The sequence below is a fragment of the Mustelus asterias genome, chromosome 11 (genome assembly GCF_964213995.1).
Source record: "Mustelus asterias chromosome 11, sMusAst1.hap1.1, whole genome shotgun sequence".
In the NCBI taxonomy this organism is placed as follows: Eukaryota; Metazoa; Chordata; class Chondrichthyes; order Carcharhiniformes; family Triakidae; genus Mustelus; species Mustelus asterias.
In genome coordinates, this window is record NC_135811.1 from 23,654,945 (window position 1) to 23,675,591 (window position 20,647).

Here is a 20,647-nt window from a genome sequence, read left to right on the forward strand (position 1 = left end):
ACTGAGATTAAATCAGGATGGACTGGGAACTGATCATGAGGTTCTCCAGGTTGAAGGTTAAGTGAAGACATTTTCAAAGTTTAAGCGCTGAAGTTTGTAATCAAACAGTTTCAATTCAACAATTGGTTCTGCTTTATACAAATCCAACATTTCATAATGAGTCACTGCTGTTGTGGCAGGAAGGGAAAAGAACTAGAAAGCATTTTTAAAAGTGTTACAGCTGATTCGAAAAAAGGTAAAAAGAATCACAGGAAGGCTAAAATTAACTTATTTTTATAAACATCACTACCTGTTTTATTATAATAAATTGGGTCTTGAATCTTTTCCACAATCATAGAATCATAGAAACCCTACAGTACAGAAAGAGGCCGTTCGGCCCATCGAGTCTGCACCGACCACAATCCCACCCAGGCCCTACTCCCATATCCCTACATATTTTACCCACTAATCCCTCGAACCTACGCATCTCAGGACACTAAGGGGCAATTTTAGCATGGCCAATCAACCTGACCCACACATCTTTGGACTGTGGGAAGAAACTGGAGCACCCGGAGGAAACCCACGCAGACACGAGGAGAATGTGCAAACTCCACACAATGCTGGGAAGAAACTTAGCAAACAGGAGATTAAGGTCTTAATTGAACTGATTTTGGGAAGACTTAACACTACATAATTGACAAATTTAGTAAGAGACTATACAAGATGACTGGTGAGGAAATAGAGTGTCACAGTGGTGACATAGGGATACTTATCAAATCATCTTAAGGTGAAGAATGAATTTAAACGCGATATTGGCTGTGCTTGGTTCAAACAATGGTACCCAAAGTACAGAGAGGCAAATTTCTCAGTTGTGATATCTTTCTTCCATTGATTATAAAAGCCCCCATCTCCAGCAAAATGATTTTTTCACCGCCCCTACTACCTTCCACGGGAGTTCATCTCCATTATCCTGACGGCAGTTTACATCCCCACCCCATGTGGATGTGAAGATCGCGCTGGACGAAATATACACAACTACGAATAGCCTTGAGACGAAACATCTCGAGGCCTTGTTCATCGTGGCCGGAGATTTCAATCAGGCCAAGTTCAAGAGCGTACTACCAAGTTACCATCAACATGTCTCCTGTTCCACCAGAGGCCCAAACATCCTAGACTGCTACACAAATATCAAACATGCCTATCGCTCTATCGTCCGCCCACATTATGACAAATTAAACCACAAGGCTGTGCTCCTGCTCCCGGTTTACAAGTAAAAGCCGTGGGAGAATCCATCAAAGAAAAAGTCATGCAATGTTGGTCTGAGGTGTCGGATAATCTCCTACGGGACTGCTTGGAGTAGTGGACTGGTCAGTATTTAAAAACTCTGCGACCAGCCTGAACAAGTGTGCTACTACAGTAACTGACTTCATTAATAAGTGTGTAGAAGACTGTGTGCCAAAGAAGCAAATCCCCGTGTTTTCCAACCGGAAACCATGGGTGAATAGGGATATCCACTGGTTGCTGAAGTCCAGGTCTGAGGTGTTCAAGTCAGACGACGCTGACCTATACAAGAAAGCCAGATACGATCTAAGGAGATCCATCAGAGAAGCCGAAAGACAGTACCGGACCAAGCAAGAGTCCCTGGCTAGCTACACAGACGCCCACCGACGGTGCAAGGTATGCAAGAGTCCGATAGACTGGGACTTTTTTCTCTGGAGCATAGGAGGCTGAGGGGTGACCTTATAGAGGTCTATAAAATACTGAGGGGCATAGATCAGCTAGATAGTCAATATCTTTTCCCAAAGGTAGGGGAGTCTAAAACTAGAGGGCATAGGTTTAAGGTGAGAGGGAGAGATACAAAAGCGCCCAGAGGGGCAATTTTTTCACACACAGGGTGGTGAGCGTCTGGAACAAGCTGCCAGAGGTAGTTGTGGAGGCGGGTACAATTTTGTCTTTTAAAAAGCATTTAGATAGTTACATGGGTACGATGGGCATAGAGGGATATGGGCCAAATGTAGGAAATTGGGATTAGCTTAGGGGTTTTAAAAAAAAAAGGGCGGCATGGACAAGTTGGGCCGAAGGGCCCGTTTCCATGCTGTAAACCTCTATGACTCGATGACATAAAAGGCTATAAGATGAAGGCATGTAAAATCGCCGGATCCAACTCACCCCTCCCTGATGAGCTTAATGTATTCTATGCCCGTTTTGAGCAAGAGGCAGCGAGAGCATGCCCTTCACCCTAGAAGCCCTGGATGAACCTGTATCTGGGTCACCATTGCAGATTTCAGAGCAGTTTTCTCGAAGGTCAACTCACGGAACGCGACTGCCCAGATGGGGTACCCGGATGAGCACTTAAGATTCTGCGCAGATCAACTTGCGGGGAGTATTCGCAGACATCTTCAACCTCTCTTTACAACAATCTGCGGTCCCTATCTGCTTTAAGACGACGACCATCATCCCGGTACTCAAGAAAAACCAAGCAGCGTGCCTCAGTGACTATCGTCCGGTGGCTCTGACATCCATCATTATGAATGCTTCAAAAGGCTAGTCATGGTACAGATCAATTCCAGCCTCCCGGGCTACCTAGATCCACTACAGTTTGCCTACCGCCACAACAGGTCCACAGCAGACACCATCTCCCTGGCCTTGCACTCAACCCTGAAACACCTAGATAACAAGAACACCTATGTCAGACTCCTATTTATTAACTACAGCTCAGCCTTCAACGCCATTATTCCAGCAAAACTCATCTCCAAACTCCATGGCCTGGATCTCGGCTCCTCCCTCTGCACCTGGATCCTGAACTTCCTAACTCACAGACCACAATTAGCGAGGATAGGCAACAACACCTCCTCCATGATCATCCTCAACACCGGTGCCCCACAAAGTTGTGTTCTCAGCTCCTTATACACCTATGACTGTGTGGCCAAATTCCCCTCCAATTCGATTTTTAAGTTTGTTGACGACACCACCGTAGTGGGACAGATCTCAAACAATGACGAGACAGAATACAGGAATGAGATAGAGAATCTGGTGAACGGGTGCGGCAACAATAATCTCTCCCTCAATGTCAACAAAATGAAGGAGATAGTCATCAATTTCAGGAAGCGTAGAGAACATGCCCGTCTCCATCAATGGGACGAAGCAGAAATGGGTCGAGAGCTCCAAGTTTTTAGGTGTCCAGATCATCAACACTCTGTCCTGTTCCTCCTCCTTCCCCCCCCCCCCCCCCTCCTTCTCCCCCCCCCCCCCTCCCCTCCTCCCCCCCCTCCCCCTCCCCCCCCTCCCCCTCCTCCCCCCCCCCCCTCCCCCTCCTTCCCCCCCCCCTCCCTCCCCCTCCCTTCCCCCCCCCCCTCCCCCTCCTTCCCCCCCCCCCCCCCCCCTCCTTCCCCCCCCTCCCCCTCCCCCCTCCCCCCTCTCCCCCCCCCTCCCCCTCCTTCCCCCCCCCTCCCCTCCCCCTCCCTCCCCTCCTTCCCCCCCCTCCCCCTCCTCCCCCCCCTCCCCTCCCCCTCCCCTCCCCTCCTTCCCCCCCCCCTTCCCCCCCCTCCTTCCCCCCCCCTCCCCCTTCCCCCCCCCCATCCTTCCCCCCCCCCCCCTCCTTCCCCCCCCCCCTCCCCCCTTCCCCCCCCCTCCTTCCCCCCCCCCCCTCCTTCCCCCCCTTCCCTCCCCCCTCCTTCCCCCTTCCCCCCCCCTCCTTCCCCCCCCCCTCCCTCCTTCCCCCCCTCCCCCCTCCCTCCCCCCCCCCCCTCCTTCCCCCCCCCCCCTCCTTCCCCCCCCTCCCCCTCCTTCCCCCCCCCCCCCCTCCTTCCCCCCCTCCCCCTCCTTCCCCCCCTCCCCCTCCTTCCCCCCCCCTCCCCCTCCTTCCCCCTCCCCCTCCTTCCCCCCCTCCCCCTCCTTCCCCCCTCCCCTCCTTCCCCCCCCTCTTCCCCCCTCCTCCCCCTTCCCCCCCCTCCCTCCTTCCCCCCCCCTCCCTCCTTCCCCCCCCCCTTCTCCCCCCCCCCCCCTCTCCCCCCCCCCCCCCTCCCCCTCCCTCCTTCCCCCCCCTCCCCCTCCTTCCCCCCCCCCCTCCTTCCCCCCCCCCTCCCTCCTTCCCCCCCCCTCCCCCTCCTTCCCCCCCCTCCTTCCCCCCCCCTCCTCCTTCCCCCCTCCCTCCTTCCCCCCCCCCCCCCATGCTGACACTATAGTTAAGAAAGCCCACCAATGCCTCTACTTTCTCAGAAGACTGAAGAAATTTGGGCATGTCAGCTACCACTCTCACCAACTTCTACAGATGCACCATAGAAAGCATTCTTTCTGTTTGTATCACAGCTTGGTATGGGATCCTGCTCTGCCCAAGGCGCAAGGAACTACAAAAGGTCATGAATGTAGCCCAATCCATCACACAAACCAGCCTCCCATCCATTGACGCTGTCTACACCACTCTCACCAACTTCTACAGATGCACCATAGAAAGCATTCTTTCTGGTTGTATCACAGCTTGGTATGGATCCTGCTCTGCCCAAGGGCGCAAGGAACTACAAAAGGTCATGAATGTAGCCCAATCCATCACACAAACCAGCCTCCCATCCATTGACTCTGTCTACACTTCCCGCTGCCTCGGCAAAGCAGCCAGCATAATTAAGGACCCCACGCACCCCGGACATTCTCTCTTCCACCTTCTTCCGTTGGGAAAAAGATACAAAAGTCTGAGGTCACGTACTAACTGATTCAAGAACAGCTTCTTCCCTGCTGTCATCAAGACTTTTGAATCATTAAGTTGATCTTTCTCTAGACCCTAGCTATGACTGTAACACCACATTCCGCACTTTCTCGTTTCCTTCACTATGAACGGTATGCTTTGTCTTATAGCGCGCAAGAAACAATACTTTTCACTGTATGCTAACACGTGACAATAATAAATCAAAATCATATAAAACAAAAGTTCTTATTTATACAATGCAAAAACTTTTAGGAGTGGGTAAAGTGGAGAGACTTAAACTGTAATATTTCTGTCCACTTGTACCTTGAACCTCAGCCACAGCAGGAATAATCACAATAGACATTAAATCTGGATTCTTACTGACAAAAGGCACAACTGATGGGCTTAAGCTAGTTCTGGTATATTGTACACCTGCAAGAAGAATCAAAGCAGGTTTATTAATTAAAATTTAAGGTATGCTATACCTTTAAAACATGCCACTGCAAAAGTCAATAATGTAGATTCTAATACAGCACCCCTCCCCCATTACACAATCTTTTAATAACTTTAACCTTTCAATGTGCAGGACAATAATTAGTCCCAATTAATTTATGTCCCAGCATATTTAAAAATTGATCGAGTTGATGAACTTAACAAAGACTTTTAATATATTACAAATCCCTGTTTACGTCTAATGATTTATTCAGACAATAGGCCAAGAATTTCATGCTATTCCAGGAATGTTAGAAGGCGGCAGGCGAGTCATAGACTAATTGCTGTATTCAGCATGTTACAATGAAAGATTGCACTGAACATGTAGACATATTATAAACTATAATTACGAGAAAACAAAATATGAAAAAGATAAATCTAGGTGTTGACATAGCACTCTGAAAAGAAATCTATATTATGTAAATGGCATCCTGTCAATGTTGCCACAGGTGTTGAGAGTTGCATTCGAACACATTTTGTTTGCACAATGAAAGGTTAAAGTTGTGCATATTTGATATAATTAAAAGACTGCATATTGGGGGGCGGCTGTATTGAATCTACATTTCCGATTTTTGCAGTGGCATGTTTTAAGGGTATAGCATACTTAAATTTTAATAAATAAATGTGTGCATTACAATCTGTGCAAAATCTGTTTTGTTAGTTCACATACAAGCTGTTCTTTACATTTTACAATCTCAACTACAGCAGCTGGTTACGAGGTCGACATGGTAAAGCTGTATCATACTAGCACCTTGCATCTGACCCTCGAGAAAGTAGGGCATTGAGAGTTGAAAGAGCACTGTCAATTTAAAAACCACTCAACAAATCTTCAATAGACCAAAATGCTAATATTTTGATGCGATGAAGATGAATGAATGGTAATACATTTCCAAGTAGTTTGAAACTTGAAAGGGCGGCTGTTCTCATGATGCTTAATCCATTCTCCTTGTCCTTGCAGGCAGTAGAGGTTGTGGGTTTGAGAGATGTTGTCAAAGCCGCTACAGTGCCTCTTGTACATGGCACATACATGGTGCACCAGTGGTGAGGACGGTGAATGTTTAAAGTAGTGAATGAGATGCTGATCAAGTGAGTTGCTTTGTCCTGGATGGTGTCGAGCTTCTTGAGTATTGCTCAAACTAATATCATCCAAGTGAGTGCAGCGTATTCCATCATACTCCTGATCTATGGTTTGTAAGTGGTGGCCAAACTTTGAAGAGTCAGTTGAGTTGAGGACCACAGAGTATCCAGTCTCTGACCTGCTATTGTAGCCACAATAGTCTTTTAGCTGGTTCAGTTAAGTTTCTGGTCAATGGTGACTTCAAGAATGTTGATGATAAGGAATTTGCAAGTGGCAATGCTGTTTAATGTCAAGGAGGGACGGTCAGACTCTCTTGTGGTGACAGTAATTGCTAGGACTTGTGCAGCATAAATGCTACTTACCACTTATAACCCAAGCCTTGATGCTGCCAAGATCTTGCTGTATGTGGGCATGGGCTGATTCAGTATCTGAGGCATTGTGAATGATACTGAACACTCTGCAATCACCAACCAAAAAATCCACTTCTAATCTTATGATGAAAGAAAACTCAGTGATGAAATAGTTGAACATGATTGGGCCTCGGACATTGGAACTCCTGAAGTCGTGCCCTAGATTCAGATAATTGGCATTCTGGTCAGATGACCCCTTAATCCCCCGGGATTGTTACAGAAATATTGATATTTTTTCATGAACTTGGATAAAAAATGTGGAAGCCAAATTTAAACCCAGCCAGACTCTGCAATTTGCAAACTGCAGAGCTGAAGCAGACTGCTTTCATGCAGCAAATGTTTGGAACAATCAACTTCCCGTCAAACCCAGACAGGCCTGAAGAAGGCCAAGTGCTAACGGCCACATTGTTTTAGAATGGACCATTGTTTACACCTCCAGTGAACCTGCTTTGTTAGAAGAATGCTGTGCAGTAGGAGGCCAAAGGCATAATGGGACAAGGATTGGACACACCCTACAGATTCTTGGAGAAAAACCTGAGGCCAGCAACCTGGAGCCCTAGCTCTCTCTGCCTTTTGCACTTTCTTCAACGGCGGTCTCCAGAGAGGAGCTTTGACTGGCAGCTGAGCAGCACAGCATCTCCAGCTCCTTGTTCCTCGTGCAAGCATCATCAGACCGACCACATCCAGAGGACCACCTTGGTGAGAAAAATCGAAGACCAGAATCAGCCCTAGATGAGAGGGAAAGCCCAAGTAGTCATAAGCAGACCCTGAAACACCAATGCTCAAAAAGCGAGGAACAACCAGCCTTATAGAACAGGCACTACCAATCTTTTCAGACAAATAGTTCAAGTATAGTGATAGGGTGCGGATAGGTGAAGCGAATCCTCGGAAGTGCGTGTTAGATGTAGATAGCTAGTGTAGATTTGAGATTGTTAAGAGTTTCCTGAAGAATCCTGCAAAGAGATTGAATATTGTTTTTCCTTGATAGGATGTTCAATAAAGTAGCGTTAGATCCTCATCAGACTCTTGTCCCCTTTGTCTTTCGCACAGTGTCAGCACCCGAGTTAAAAAGGGTTATTGCAAAATGGTCAGGGTTGGTCAGGGTACATTTACCCAACTTTCTCACTTTACAACAGTATCCAACAACAATCATCTTTCTTTGTGGGATTTCAAACATTGCAGAGCATTCACCCCCCCACCCCCTACAGAAGTGACCTCCTGATGATTCCCATTAACTTCAATTTTGATAGGGTTCCTTGATGCTGGTCCTGGTCAAATGCTATCCTGAGTCACTCTCACCTTCACCTCTTTACCATGCTTGGAGCACTGCTGTAATGCAGTCTGGAACTGAATGGCTCAAGTGGAACCCAAACTGAATATCTGTGAGCAGGTTATTGCTACTCGATAATGCTGTCTACGGCACCTCCATCATTTTGCTGACGATTGCGAATATGGACTGCTGAGGTGGTAATTGGTTGGATTGAATTTGTCCTTTCTGTCGTTGGGACATACTTAAGCATGTCTCCAATGGGCCCTTGAGAATGTTCAAAGTGTTCTACCCTACAGTTTCGCTGCTTGGAGCTAAACCTTTACTGATAATTGTTTTTCCTACAGTGGTGGCTGACGAGCAGTTTTAACATAGGTAAAAATGAAGGATTCTGCAGTTTACAGGGACAATAACCATTTGCAGACACATCCGGTCAGAAATTCATTGTCTGTACAAAATGCCCTCCCTTATGTAGCCACATGCTTGTCAAATATAATGCATGTTGAATGCCTTCAATTCGCTGACTTATTATTTAGATTTAAAACATATTTCATAAATTGATTACAATTGTTTTCAGGCCACAAAAAGATGGAAATTACAAACTGAAATGATAACAGTCATGGTTTCCAATATTCTTTCAATCACAGTGGATATCTTGACTGTAGGGAACGCAGGTTTGACTGAACAAATTTGAAGTGCTGATTTTATAATGTTGACTTCTATTTAGGTTCTTGGTAATCAGTTGCTGCTTTTGTTTTAAGAAAGGGTTAACAGTATCTTTGGCTAACCCAGAGAATCAGATGCAATAGTTTCTCTTCTAGCTCTGGAACTATTACCTGTGTTGTTGAAGGATCTATACTTGATCCCCTCATATTTCTCATTTGCATGCTACCCATCGGTAACAAAGTCCAAAACATTTAGTTTCCACATGGTCCCTGCCACAAACTTTATTCCTGAGCCACCAACCCCATTCCTCTACTGTCTGACACTGAAAAAACTGTTCATAACTTGATGTCACGTGATCTAAGATAACCATTACTAAGACCGGCTATTTCCATCTCTGTAACTATCTCCGTAAATCACCTAACTCCACCACTGCCTCAGCTAGTTTTCTGCTGAAACCGTCATCTGTGTCTTTATTATTGCTAGACTTGATTATTCTGAGGCAGTCCTGCCCAGCTTCCCATTTCTACCTTCTGTGAGTTTGGCCAAATCTAAAACTCTTTGTCCGTGACTGAAATTGCAGCAAGGCCCATTCCCTATCATCCCTGTGCTCATTGACCTAAATTAGCTCCTGGTCAAGCAATGTCTTGATGTTAACATTCTCATCCTCTTTTTCAAATCCTTCCAGGGTCACACCTTTCCTTTTCACTGTAATTTTCTCCAGCCTATACCCTCGGAGATATTTGTGCTCTTTTAATTCTGGCCTCTTGAGCACCTCTGATTTAATTGTTCCATCATTGGTGGAAGGTGTCTTCAGCTAATTGGGCTCTAATCTCTCCAATTTCCTCCTTAAATCTCACTGCTTCACCCATGCTTCAGTTGGTAGCACTCTTGAATCTGAGTCAGAAAGTTATGGGTTTAAGTCCCCTTCTGGCTTTGAGCACAAAAATCAAGGCCGATACTCAGTGCAGCACTGAGGGAGTGCTGCAATGTTAGAGCTACTGTCTTTCGGATGAAAGGCCCAATCTGCTTGCTTAGGTGCATACAAGAAATCCCATCGCACTATTTTGAAGAGCAAAGGAGTTATCCCCAGTGCCCTGGCCAATATTTATCTCTCAATCAACATAAAAAGCATAACTGGTCATTATCAAATTGCTGCCCATTTCCCACATTACAATGTAGGAAATGGGCAGCAATTTCCCAAAAGTACTTCACTGGCTGTAAAGCACTTTGGGTTGTCCTGGGATTATGGACGATATATAAATAGAAATCTTTCCTTCTTTAAAAACCTACCTCTTTAACCAATTTTTTTTGTCATCTATCTAATATGACCTTTTGTGGCTCAGTGTCATATTTTATTTTGTAATGTCCATGTGATGTGCCTTTGTACGGTTTATGTTGAATGTGCTTATTATATAAATGACAGTTGATGTTGTATTGGCAATACCATATTTTTGACCATACTCCCTTAACTCCCACATAAAGTATTTAAAATGTCAAAATTCAATGTTATTTTAAAAGTACACCATTCAATATCCATCATTTGGAATAAAAATTTAGCCAGAGAGCAAGTTTAATCCTAAAATTGCACTTCATTCATCTGTTGATTTTCACTGACTGTCCAAGCTATTTTTTCACCATTGTAACTTCTTTACTTCTACTTAATTTGAATTGCAGTAGTTTAACTCTGTGCTGTTGTGGATTATTCTGAAGTGTTAGTAACCCAACAAACAAGGACCCTGTCCCATTCATCGCTACCTTAAACAAGATTCCAATAAGTGACCTTTGACAGTGCCGTCAGTCAGAATACAGCTCACTTTACCTCACAGTCTGATTGCTAGCCCAATGAAATTGTCCCTGCATGCAAGTGGTATATTGATATCCCTATATTAAATTAACCTGTAAAAAGAGTCTGATGGTACGAAGGACTCAAACTTTTCCTATTCATGGAAATTTTATATCGCTGCAATATTTTATTTCTGAAAATGAATCATATCATTCAATTGCTTACTAAAAGTACTTGCAGATGGCAGATCCAAGATGTAATATTCTAAAGAAGAAATAAGCAATGCCATTATCACTGATGTGCATTTAATCTAAAACAGACAAAACAACATTTACATCCAGTAATAACTAACAAAACATTATAATTGCATTGCTAATCTTCAGCCAGTCCCCATCAGCTATCTTTAATTAAGAATGATGCACAACTAAAGATTCATCCCAGTGAACACTAGTTAATTTCCATAAATAACCAATTGTAATTAACTACAATTGCAGGAAGTGATTGAAATCTTTAGCCATTGCATTTTACCTGCGGCATTGCATTTGCACAACCTTACACATATCTGTCATCAATCAAAATTAGATCCTTGCTGTTCTATTCTTCCTGTTAAACACATCACATTGTTTAGAACAGGCTTGATATTTGAAAGATTAAAGTACACTTAAATTAGAACATGGGATTTAGTAAACAGAAATGGCATAAAAAGCATTAAGTGCAGTCATAAACATTACAGTGTGTATCTGACATTACAGATTGGGAAGCAGCCTCTATCTGCACTAGAATACATTTTCTAAATTGGGGGAATGAATTTGCAACACAGTCAGCATTGTTTAGTCAGGTTGACTAACAATCAACAGGAAACTGCTTTTGTTTCAAACTCCTGTCATATGGGTCACGCAGCTATCAAAACACAAAGTCTTGACTTGTAGCACCATATTTAGAACGCGATTTAGTGCTGTCAACCTTTTTCTCTCCAATCATACATGATCTGACTCTTAATTTTCTTTCTCCAACTAATACGAATTATTCACAAGCTCTCCTGATAGAATCAGCAGGCCTTCTCTCTGCGGTCTTGAGGAGTGGTACAAAAAGGCACGTTTTAACGAGGGATCTGTTAAAACTTGCTGACACAGAACTTACAGGTTATGTTAGACTGGTAAAACATGCCAGGTATTGGTAATAATTCCTTATTAACGCTGACACTGTACTATATTGTAATGTTAAACACTCAGCTGAAAATGCCGTGAAAGCTATGATAAATTCTTAGGCCTTCATTCACTCAAGAAAACAACAATATTTCTGATAGCACAAAAGGAATAGACAGGAATAGATACAGTTAAGATGTTTCCCTTAGTTGGGAAGTCTAGAATCAGGAGATACAATTTCAAAATAAAGATGATGAACTTAGAACTGTGTTGAGAAGAAATTTCTTCACAGAAGATTGTGAATCTTTGGAATTCTCTACCCCAGAGGGCTGCGGTAGCTCGAAGTGTGTGTTTAAGGTAGAAATTGATAGATCTGATTAATAATAACAAAAAAAGGGTTATGGGGGTGGGGAGGGGTAAAAGGCATTGAAGTGTCCGATCAGCCATGATTGTATTGAATGGGCTGATTGGCCTATTCCTGTTCCTGTGTTCCCAAGTATACAAAACATCAAAATTAATTTCCTATCATTGTAGATATGGAAATAAATATAATTACCTCCACGCTGAAGGTGGGTGGAAGTAATGCTTTTGCCCATTGCTTATCTGCTTGTAAACAATATATCTTAAAATAATGGTCAGAGTCCAATGAAACCTGGTACACAGATGGCCCAAGGAAGAACTGATTTAAGTTCTTATTTTGGCATGGATGCAAATTTGGATCCAGGCATTTTTGTTTTAAAGGATCCAAAAATATTGATAGATCGAGCGAACTGCCCTTTTTAAAAAAATGTTGTGTGATGTTTTATTTATAATATTGTGGATTGTCTCAGCTGTTGTGGTGGAATTTGTCATGGCCGTCAAAATGTGAGCAGTTTCCAGAGTAGGTTATTCGATGTGGATTGGTCTGAAGCTTCAATGAGGTGGAAGCTCTCAATAAAAAGTTTTTTCTCAGCTTTGCAGTTACAGAGCATCAACCCAAGCAGAGAATAGCCTCAAGGAAGAGCTGCATAATTGTCATAGTGCTGAATTAACACAACATGGCAGAGGTATGTGTTCCACTGAGTGCCCTCTTCACTTGTAATTTCTGTTGTCAATGGTTAAAAGGACATCATCTTTTACACACTAATCAGTTTTCTCAAGGAATAATCATAAAGACTTGGAGAGTGCATCTGCAGTACGAGTCAATGTTAAAACAAAACAAAAGAAGCTCAGCTACTTCAATATCTCTGAGCAAAAATAATTATCTTTTTCTGAAGCAATTTAACGTCCAGCACTTTTGAAACCGTTTCACTTAAAATACATTTACTGAAATGAAACATTTATCCATTGCAATATAAATCGACAGAAGCAGATTGGTTGACAGCTAAAATATCATTGTGATAGCTGCAGCTTATATGAACAATCTTACAACCTAAAGGCTATCCAAAAGTACAACATTCAAACTGCCATCTCCAATTTGGCATCGTATCCCTATGCAAATAATATTTTTAAATCAAGATGCAACATGAGCAGAGTTATTATATTCATACAAGTGCAAAATGGATTTTGCAGTTTGACTCAAAGTACTCTGTGCTGCAAGTCGGCTTGCAGGCAAGCATTTGGAATGAGATCATGCCAAGGTATTTTTTCACTAATTTAAAAACAAATTAATTGGATTCACCATCAGTACACGCACTACATTGATATGGGACTGAGTCATATGGACCAAGCTCCAGGTTTGTTCACTTGTGCTAAGTTAGCTGATCCCAGTTGAAGTGGTGCTGTGGTTGTCACAAGTGGTCTCAGTTTCCATGGGCAAGGTGACAGAACCAGGCAAAGGTGCATGTGCTGAGCGAGGGCAAAATGAGACTCAGCTGCTGAAATCAGTAAAGCCATACTCCAGCACAAATTATCACCTTCCATTAAAATTCAAAGGAAGATGCATCAATATAAACAATGTGTCACTATTTGTGATAAGGACACTGCAACTTGAAACTTAGAATAACATTTCAGCTGCCTATAGTTATTTTTTATCAGCTGACAGGCTACAAGTTTTCAACTCATGAGAGTAGTTCAAAGTCTTGAATAATGTGTACAATAACCTGACTAAAGGTTAGAAAAACAGTGACAAAATGCAGGAGGTAAACAGTTGAGAAACCAGGGAATTACCACAGAATGTAATTCTGCTGCCATTTGTATGAAATTCTACATCTCTGATGCAATTCCCAAATAGTCTGGATTTTGCAGTAGGGAAATGGTGAAGGTATCAGTGCACACCATTATGAACCAGCATATCAGAAAAGTTTAAAGTTCAGTTTATTTATTAATGTCACAAGTAGGCTTACATTAACACTGCAATGAAGTTACTGTGAAAATCCCCTAGTCGCCACACTCTGGCGCCTGTTCGGGTACACGGAGGGAGAATTTAGCATGGCCAATGCACCTAACCTGCACGTTTTTCAGACTGTGGGAGGAAACCGGTGCACCTGGGGGAAACCCATGCAGACACGGGGAGAACATGCAGATTCCGCACAGTGGCCCTTGCCGGGAATCAAACCCAGGTCCCTGGCGCTGTGAGGCAGCAGTGCTAACCACTGTGCCACCCACAAGCAACTGTGCGTGAGCAAACATGCACGGTTAACGACCTAAGACAGGAAGTTATTGTTTGAGTTGCCTTTCTCCTCCAGGAGCTGTTAGAACAGTTCATTATTGAGACGAGGAGCTGAAATACATCAAATGCATGTTGTTGTGTTTACACGACTGTTACTGACTAATTCACCAGAAAAGGTTAGGGCTTGTCCACTCAAGTGTAAGCGAAATTTTAAGGGTGTGTGAGAGATCAGTCATAATTACTTCCAAACCACCTATCTGGTATTGAAATTTTATTTTTATGAACATAAGCTTATATTTTTTGAGACTGACCTTCCTGAAAAGAGAAACTAATAAACTGACCTGCCTGGTTTCTAAGGAAACTTGGACTGATACTGTGGAAACCAAATCTTTTAGGGAGATTGAACCTGGTAGAAAGACATGCAAAAAGACATTGAGATATCTGAGTTCAGTAGCTGATAAAAATCCTAGTGATGCAGTACTGGCAGGCTCAGAGACCTAGAAGGTAAGAATAAATGAAGATATCGTTCCGGCAGCTGTTACTAGATAACATTGGTGGTTCTAACACCATCCAGATCCAGTTGAGGAGGATCTGCAAACATGTGCCACCTTTGGTGAAAACCAGGTCTCTGGAACTCGGATTGGTCGCATATTGCAGTCAGTTGGGGATCAGGCTAGCTCCGAGGAGGGGAGCTGAAATTTTCTGTGAGGAAGACAAAATTTTGAAGGACTTAGTCATGACCTAGATGCTGCTTCAACTACTGAGCCAGTTCGCAAGATCTGTATTGGTTGTACCTGTAATTTAACGTGTAATTTACAGTTTATAATCAACTGCAATTTGCCTTTTAACTCATGTTTAACTTATATTAATTCTGGGTTGAGAGTATAGGAGGTTCCCAATATAGGAGTATATAGGAGTATAGGAGGTTTGCTTTTTTCACTCTTATATAGGAAAAATTGTTCCATTTTAATCTGTAGAATTCCGTGGCATCAATATTTTAGTAAATAAAAAGGAGAAATCCAAAATTCTAGTTAAGAAAAAAGTTACTGGTCTCGACCTAGATCATCACACTACACTCCAAAAGTAGTTAATTGGCTGTAAAGTGCTTTTAAATATCCGATAGTTGTAAGAAAGCACTATAAAAATCTTTATTTTCATAAGAAAATATTGAATGCAGCAACAGCAACGTTTTTCTTTTGGCAGCTAATACTAACTTTTAGAAATGAGGGCTTAGGATGCTAATGCCACAGTGTCGATTACACGGAAAAATTTGAAAACCAGTGACTAGGCATAGTAGTGTGGCTCACTTACTTGTCTCGTAGGACATCCCATCATGACTTCTGAATGTCAGTTTCCCAAAGAAAAACTGTGCTACTGTTCAGAAAATATGTTTGGAAAACAAGCACACACCAACAGGAATAACATAGCCAACAATGTCCAGAAAAATACAGAGTTCTGACGACAAAGGGGTATAGACTTTTACCCAGAGTACCCAGTTTGGCTTAGACGGACAGAATAATTAGATGTTTCTGAACACATGTTGTTCAAAAGCTGAAACACTTGCCTGTAAAATTTATTTACCTCACGCAAGTGCCAGACAATAACCATCTTCAACAAGACAGGATCTAACCATCACTCCTTGATATTCAAGTGGTATTACCACAATTGAATCCTTCACTATCATCATCCTGAGGGTTACCATTGACCTGAAACTGAACTGGGCTAGCCATTAAAATACTGTAGCTACAACAGCAGGTCAGAGGCTAGAAATCCTGCTCACCTCCTGACTCCTGGCGGCACGGTAGCACAGTGGCTAGCACTGCTGCTTCACAGCTCCAGGGTCCCGGGTTCGATTCCCGGCTCGGGTCACTGTCTGTGTGGAGTTTGCACATTCTCCTCGTGTCTGCGTGGGTTTCCTCCGGGTGCTCCGGTTTCCTCCCACAGTCCAAAGATGTGCGGGTTAGGTTGATTGGCCAGGTTAAAAATTGCCCCTTAGAGTACTGTGATGCTTGGGTTAGTGGGATTAGCGGGTAAATATGTGGAGGTGGGGCCTGGGTGGGATTGTGGTCGGTGCAGACTCGATGGGCCGAATGGCCTCCTTCTGCACTGTAGGGTTTCTATGATTTCTATGATTTCCTCAAAGCTTGTCCACCACATCTTAAAGGCGCAGGTTAGGAACTTATTGGAATACTCTCCACTTGTCTGGATTAGTGCAGCTCCAACAATGCTCAAAAAGCTCGACACCATGCTGGACAAAGTAGCTTGCTTGATTGGTAGCCCTTCCACAAACATCCCTCCACCGCCGATGCACAGGAGCAGCAGTGTGTATTATCTGCAGGATGCCCTGCAGGAACTCACCAACGCTTTTTAGGCAGCACCTTCCAGGCCCATGACCACCACCATCTAGAAGGACAGCGGGTAGCTGATGCCTGGGAACACTACCACTTGGCGGTTCCCCTCACCAAATCACTCACCATCCAGGCTTGGAAATATTCCTCTGTCACTGGATCAAAATCCTGCAACTCCCTCCCTGACAGCACCTATATCTAAGGGACTGCAACAGCTCAAACGGTAGCTCGGCACCACAATCCCAAGGGTAACTAGGGATGGGCAATAAATGCTGGCCGAACCAGTGATGCCCACATCCTGTAAATGAATCTTTAAAAACATGCCCTTGCAGTTAAGTGTATCGCTTATGTCAGCTAAACATAGTCGCTTGAAGGTGTGATTATGCCATATGATATTACCTTATCTGTTCCCAACTCAATAACCTCCAGACCAATCTCCGTGCTTTTCTCAAACTCAGTTCCCTCAATTCCAGGTTCCTCACATCCCCTTGTCCTACTCACCATCTTAATTCCAAGTGTAGAAATCTGTCCATCAATCCTCCACCTCTCCACTTTCCTCCGTCTCTTTGACCACAGTTTTGGTCAACCCTCCTAATATATACTTCCTAATTCCATTTCCCCATCTTCCCCAATATGCCTCTGTGAAGCATCTGGAGTGTTTTTCTATGTTAAAGGTGATAGTTATCGCAACATATAGATCAAAATAAAACTTGAAACTACTGCAATTCAAATATTCCAATAACATTATAATTTAAAAATCATATTTCCATCGAGTAAGACTGCAACTGTTACAAAACATAAAACATCTGAATAAAACGGTTTTCCACAAACTCCAAATATCTACAAACATTATCTTCCTGTGCTATTTATTGTTGAGTCATATGAATCTGAGCAGTTTATATGGCACAAAGGGGGAATTACTCTTACTGTACAAAGGGGGAAAGCAGACAATGTGCAAGAAAAATATGAGTTGAATCTGTTAAGACCAAAACAGTTAAAATCTTTGACGATGGTGCGTTACTTTCAAATCTTGTGACACATCATTTAATTTCTTCCCAAAATGTGTTACCGTGCTATAACACATTGCAAGCTGTGTATAAATATATGGGCTTTCCAGAAGACACTGATGATCTGATAATGCATTTAATCTATTGGACCATGTCTGCCTCAAATTCTCAACTGTGGCACGCTACATTCAAATAAATCTCCACTGGTGGTTTATTCCCCTTCTGCAGGTCTATCAGCTGTACACAAAACAGGTCGAAACAAACCAAAATGACCGATGAGGATTATTCTGCAGCGTGTTGGGGGGGGGGGGGGGAGGACAAGTTTTATAACCCAAATCATTGCCATTCCTCCTGTGCTTGCTGGATTTTGCCAGGACCCGAACAAAAGCATCTCCTGCACACAATGAAAGAAGGAGGAGGAGGAGGAGGAGGGGGCAGGCTGGCAGAAACAAACCCAGCCTCAGGAAGGACAGCTGCTTCCAGGACAACAACAGCAGCAGCAGCCGCAGTCCTTGCGACTGACTTGCCCCGGGACACAGTAACTGGGGAATGTCACACAAGCTGGATGAGGAGACCTGGATGCAGGGGGAGGCAACAACTCCCAAAATAAAATCAATAACCCCTGTATAACCCCATCCCTCTGAAGAAGTTTCCCCCTCCCCAAAAATGGTTATAAATCAACAAATATTCAATTTGAAACAATCTGTACCTCAGAAAGACCCTCCCAGCTTTATCTGGTTGCACAATCTAGGCCTCTGAGGGATCCCCGGTGTAAAGTGGGTGGCAGAGGGGCGGCTGAGGTGCGCATTCCGACCTGGTTTTGCTGTCTCCCCCCCCCCCCCCCCGCTCTCTCGGGGAGCAGGGGGATTTCGGTACTCACCGCCTCCACCGCCTGCTGCAGGATGTTGGTGAATTTGGTGAACATCTTGGCCTTGGAGTCGCGGATCTCCCGGCGGATCTTCTCCCTGGATTCCTCAAGCTTCTTCCTGGTTCGATCCAGCCTGGCTGTTCATGCGGCCCAACCACCCCACACACCGGCTCACACACGATTCAATGACGGGGCGGCGAGGAGGAGAGAGCGAACACACACACAGAGAACGGGACAGGGACGCGGGACAGTCAACACCCAAACACACACAACCGACACCGTGGCACCGCCGACACTAACTGTTGGTCCAAGCGGCAGCGCGGGACCTCCTGGCAGCAGGGGGCGCGCCACCGCCTGCGCCGGCTCACTGACTGACTCATAGTGCACTTATCCCGGCGTCAGAGGGCGCACAAGAGCACAGTCTGACTGACTGACAATGTAGACCTCCCAGCGCCAGGGGGCGGTGAAGAACAGCCTGATTGGGTGATGTGGTCTTCCCATCATTGGGGGGCACTGAAAAACATAATCCACACAATCTGATTTGTCATGTGGTCTTCCCAACATTAGGGGGCACTGAAAAACATAGTCCACACAACTTGGTCTCCACATCAGCGAAAAACATTGTCCACATGACCTGATTAATAATGTGGTCTTCCCATCACTAGGGGCACTGAAGAACATAGTCCACGCGACCTGATTGGTGATGTGGTCATCTGATCACCCATCATTAGGGGTGGTGAAGAACAATAGTCCATACAACTTGGTCTGCTCAACAATGGTGAACGGTGTTAACAATGGTGAACACAGTCCACACAACCTGATTAGTAATGGGGTCTTCCCATCATTAGGGGGCACTGAAGAACATAGTCCACACGGCCTGATTGGTGATGTGATCTTCCCATCGTCCATCATTAGGTGGCAGCGAAGAACAAGGTCCACACCACCTGATTGGTGATGTGGTCTTCCATCATTAGGAGTGGAGAAGAACATAGTCCACATGACCTGATTGGTGATGTGGCCTTCCCAGTGACAGGGAATGGTAAACATACCAAAGTACGATTTTAAAAAATGTTTTTTTACTCCATCCTTAAAGTTACAGAGTGGACTGGACAAGCCCAAATCCATTCCTTGCTTGCTCCAAAAACCAAATACGAATTCCAATTGAATCCAATTCATAGTCTCCACAAGAGAGACAAACAAGATCCAAATTGACGAGATAAGCAATTGCACTTCATTTTGCGCTTGATCTGATGCTTGATTTTAGTCACTCCAACCTGCTCTGCCACTTAATATCATGGCTGATCAGTTTGTGTTTGGAATCCAACATTCCTATCTATCTACCTGCCCTCCATAACATTTACCTAACAAAAATCCGTCTACCTCCGCTTTAAGAATACTCTGCAATCTGAGGCAGAGAGCTCTGAGAGGAAAAAGATTCTCATCACTGTCCTAAAAAGGTGATTCTTAATTTTAAAACAATGTCCTCATTCTGGACTCAGCTATGAGAAGCAACATTCTTTCTGCATCAACCAGGTCGAGACTGTTCAGGATTTTATATCAAGTCTCCCTCTTTGAAATTCCAATGGAAACAAGCCCAGTCTGTCCAACCTTTCTCATAAAAGACAGCCCGTTCATTTTAGGTATTAATCTAGTAAGCCTCCTATGGAATGCCTCGCAACACATTTCCATCCTTCCTTAAATATCAAGGTCAAAACTGCACACAGCATTCAAAATGTACTCTCCCCAATGCCCTATATAACTGAAGCATAAAATCCTTACTTTTATGTTCCAATTCCTTTTATAATAAAAGATAGCATTCCATTTACCATCCTGATTATTTGCTGTACCTGCATACTAACTTTTTGTGACTCATGCACTAGAATACCTAGATTCCTCTGCACCTCAGAATTGTGCAGCTGTTCTTTGTTTATGCAATACTCCTGCTTCTTTACTGCCAAAGTGAACAACTCCACATTTTTCCACGTTATACTCCATCTGCTAAATTACCTACTCACTCAACCTATCTATATCCATCTGCAACCTCCTTATGTCTTCTTCACAACATACTTTCTTACCTATCCTCGTGTCACCTGTTAATCTATCTACCATGTCTTTGCTCTTCTCATCTTAGGAATCTTTTATAATAAAACAAACTTTATTTAATAACACAGTTTAATTATCACTCTAACAAAAGAAGCAGCTTAATTATTAACATTTGAACAACATTTAAAAATGAAAGGGAACAACTTTAATTTCTAACTTATCACTCTTTCAGTTCCAAAAAAAAATTCCTCTTACAGACTTAAATGCCACTTTAAATGCAGTTAGCAACCATA

General features: G+C 43.7%; 1 protein-coding gene across 1 annotated transcript in view; it reads right to left on the reverse strand.

Moving 5' to 3' along the window:
* fhip2a (FHF complex subunit HOOK interacting protein 2) overlaps nucleotides 1-18,694 on the reverse strand; it is a 67,325-nt gene extending 48,631 nt beyond the window's left edge. Inside the window, exon 1 of the mRNA XM_078223254.1 lies at nucleotides 18,324-18,694. Coding sequence (XP_078079380.1) covers nucleotides 18,324-18,368 — 45 coding nt within the window. The 5' untranslated portion in view covers nucleotides 18,369-18,694. The remainder of the gene's footprint in view (nucleotides 1-18,323) is intronic.
* Nucleotides 18,695-20,647: the final 1,953 nt, after the last annotated feature.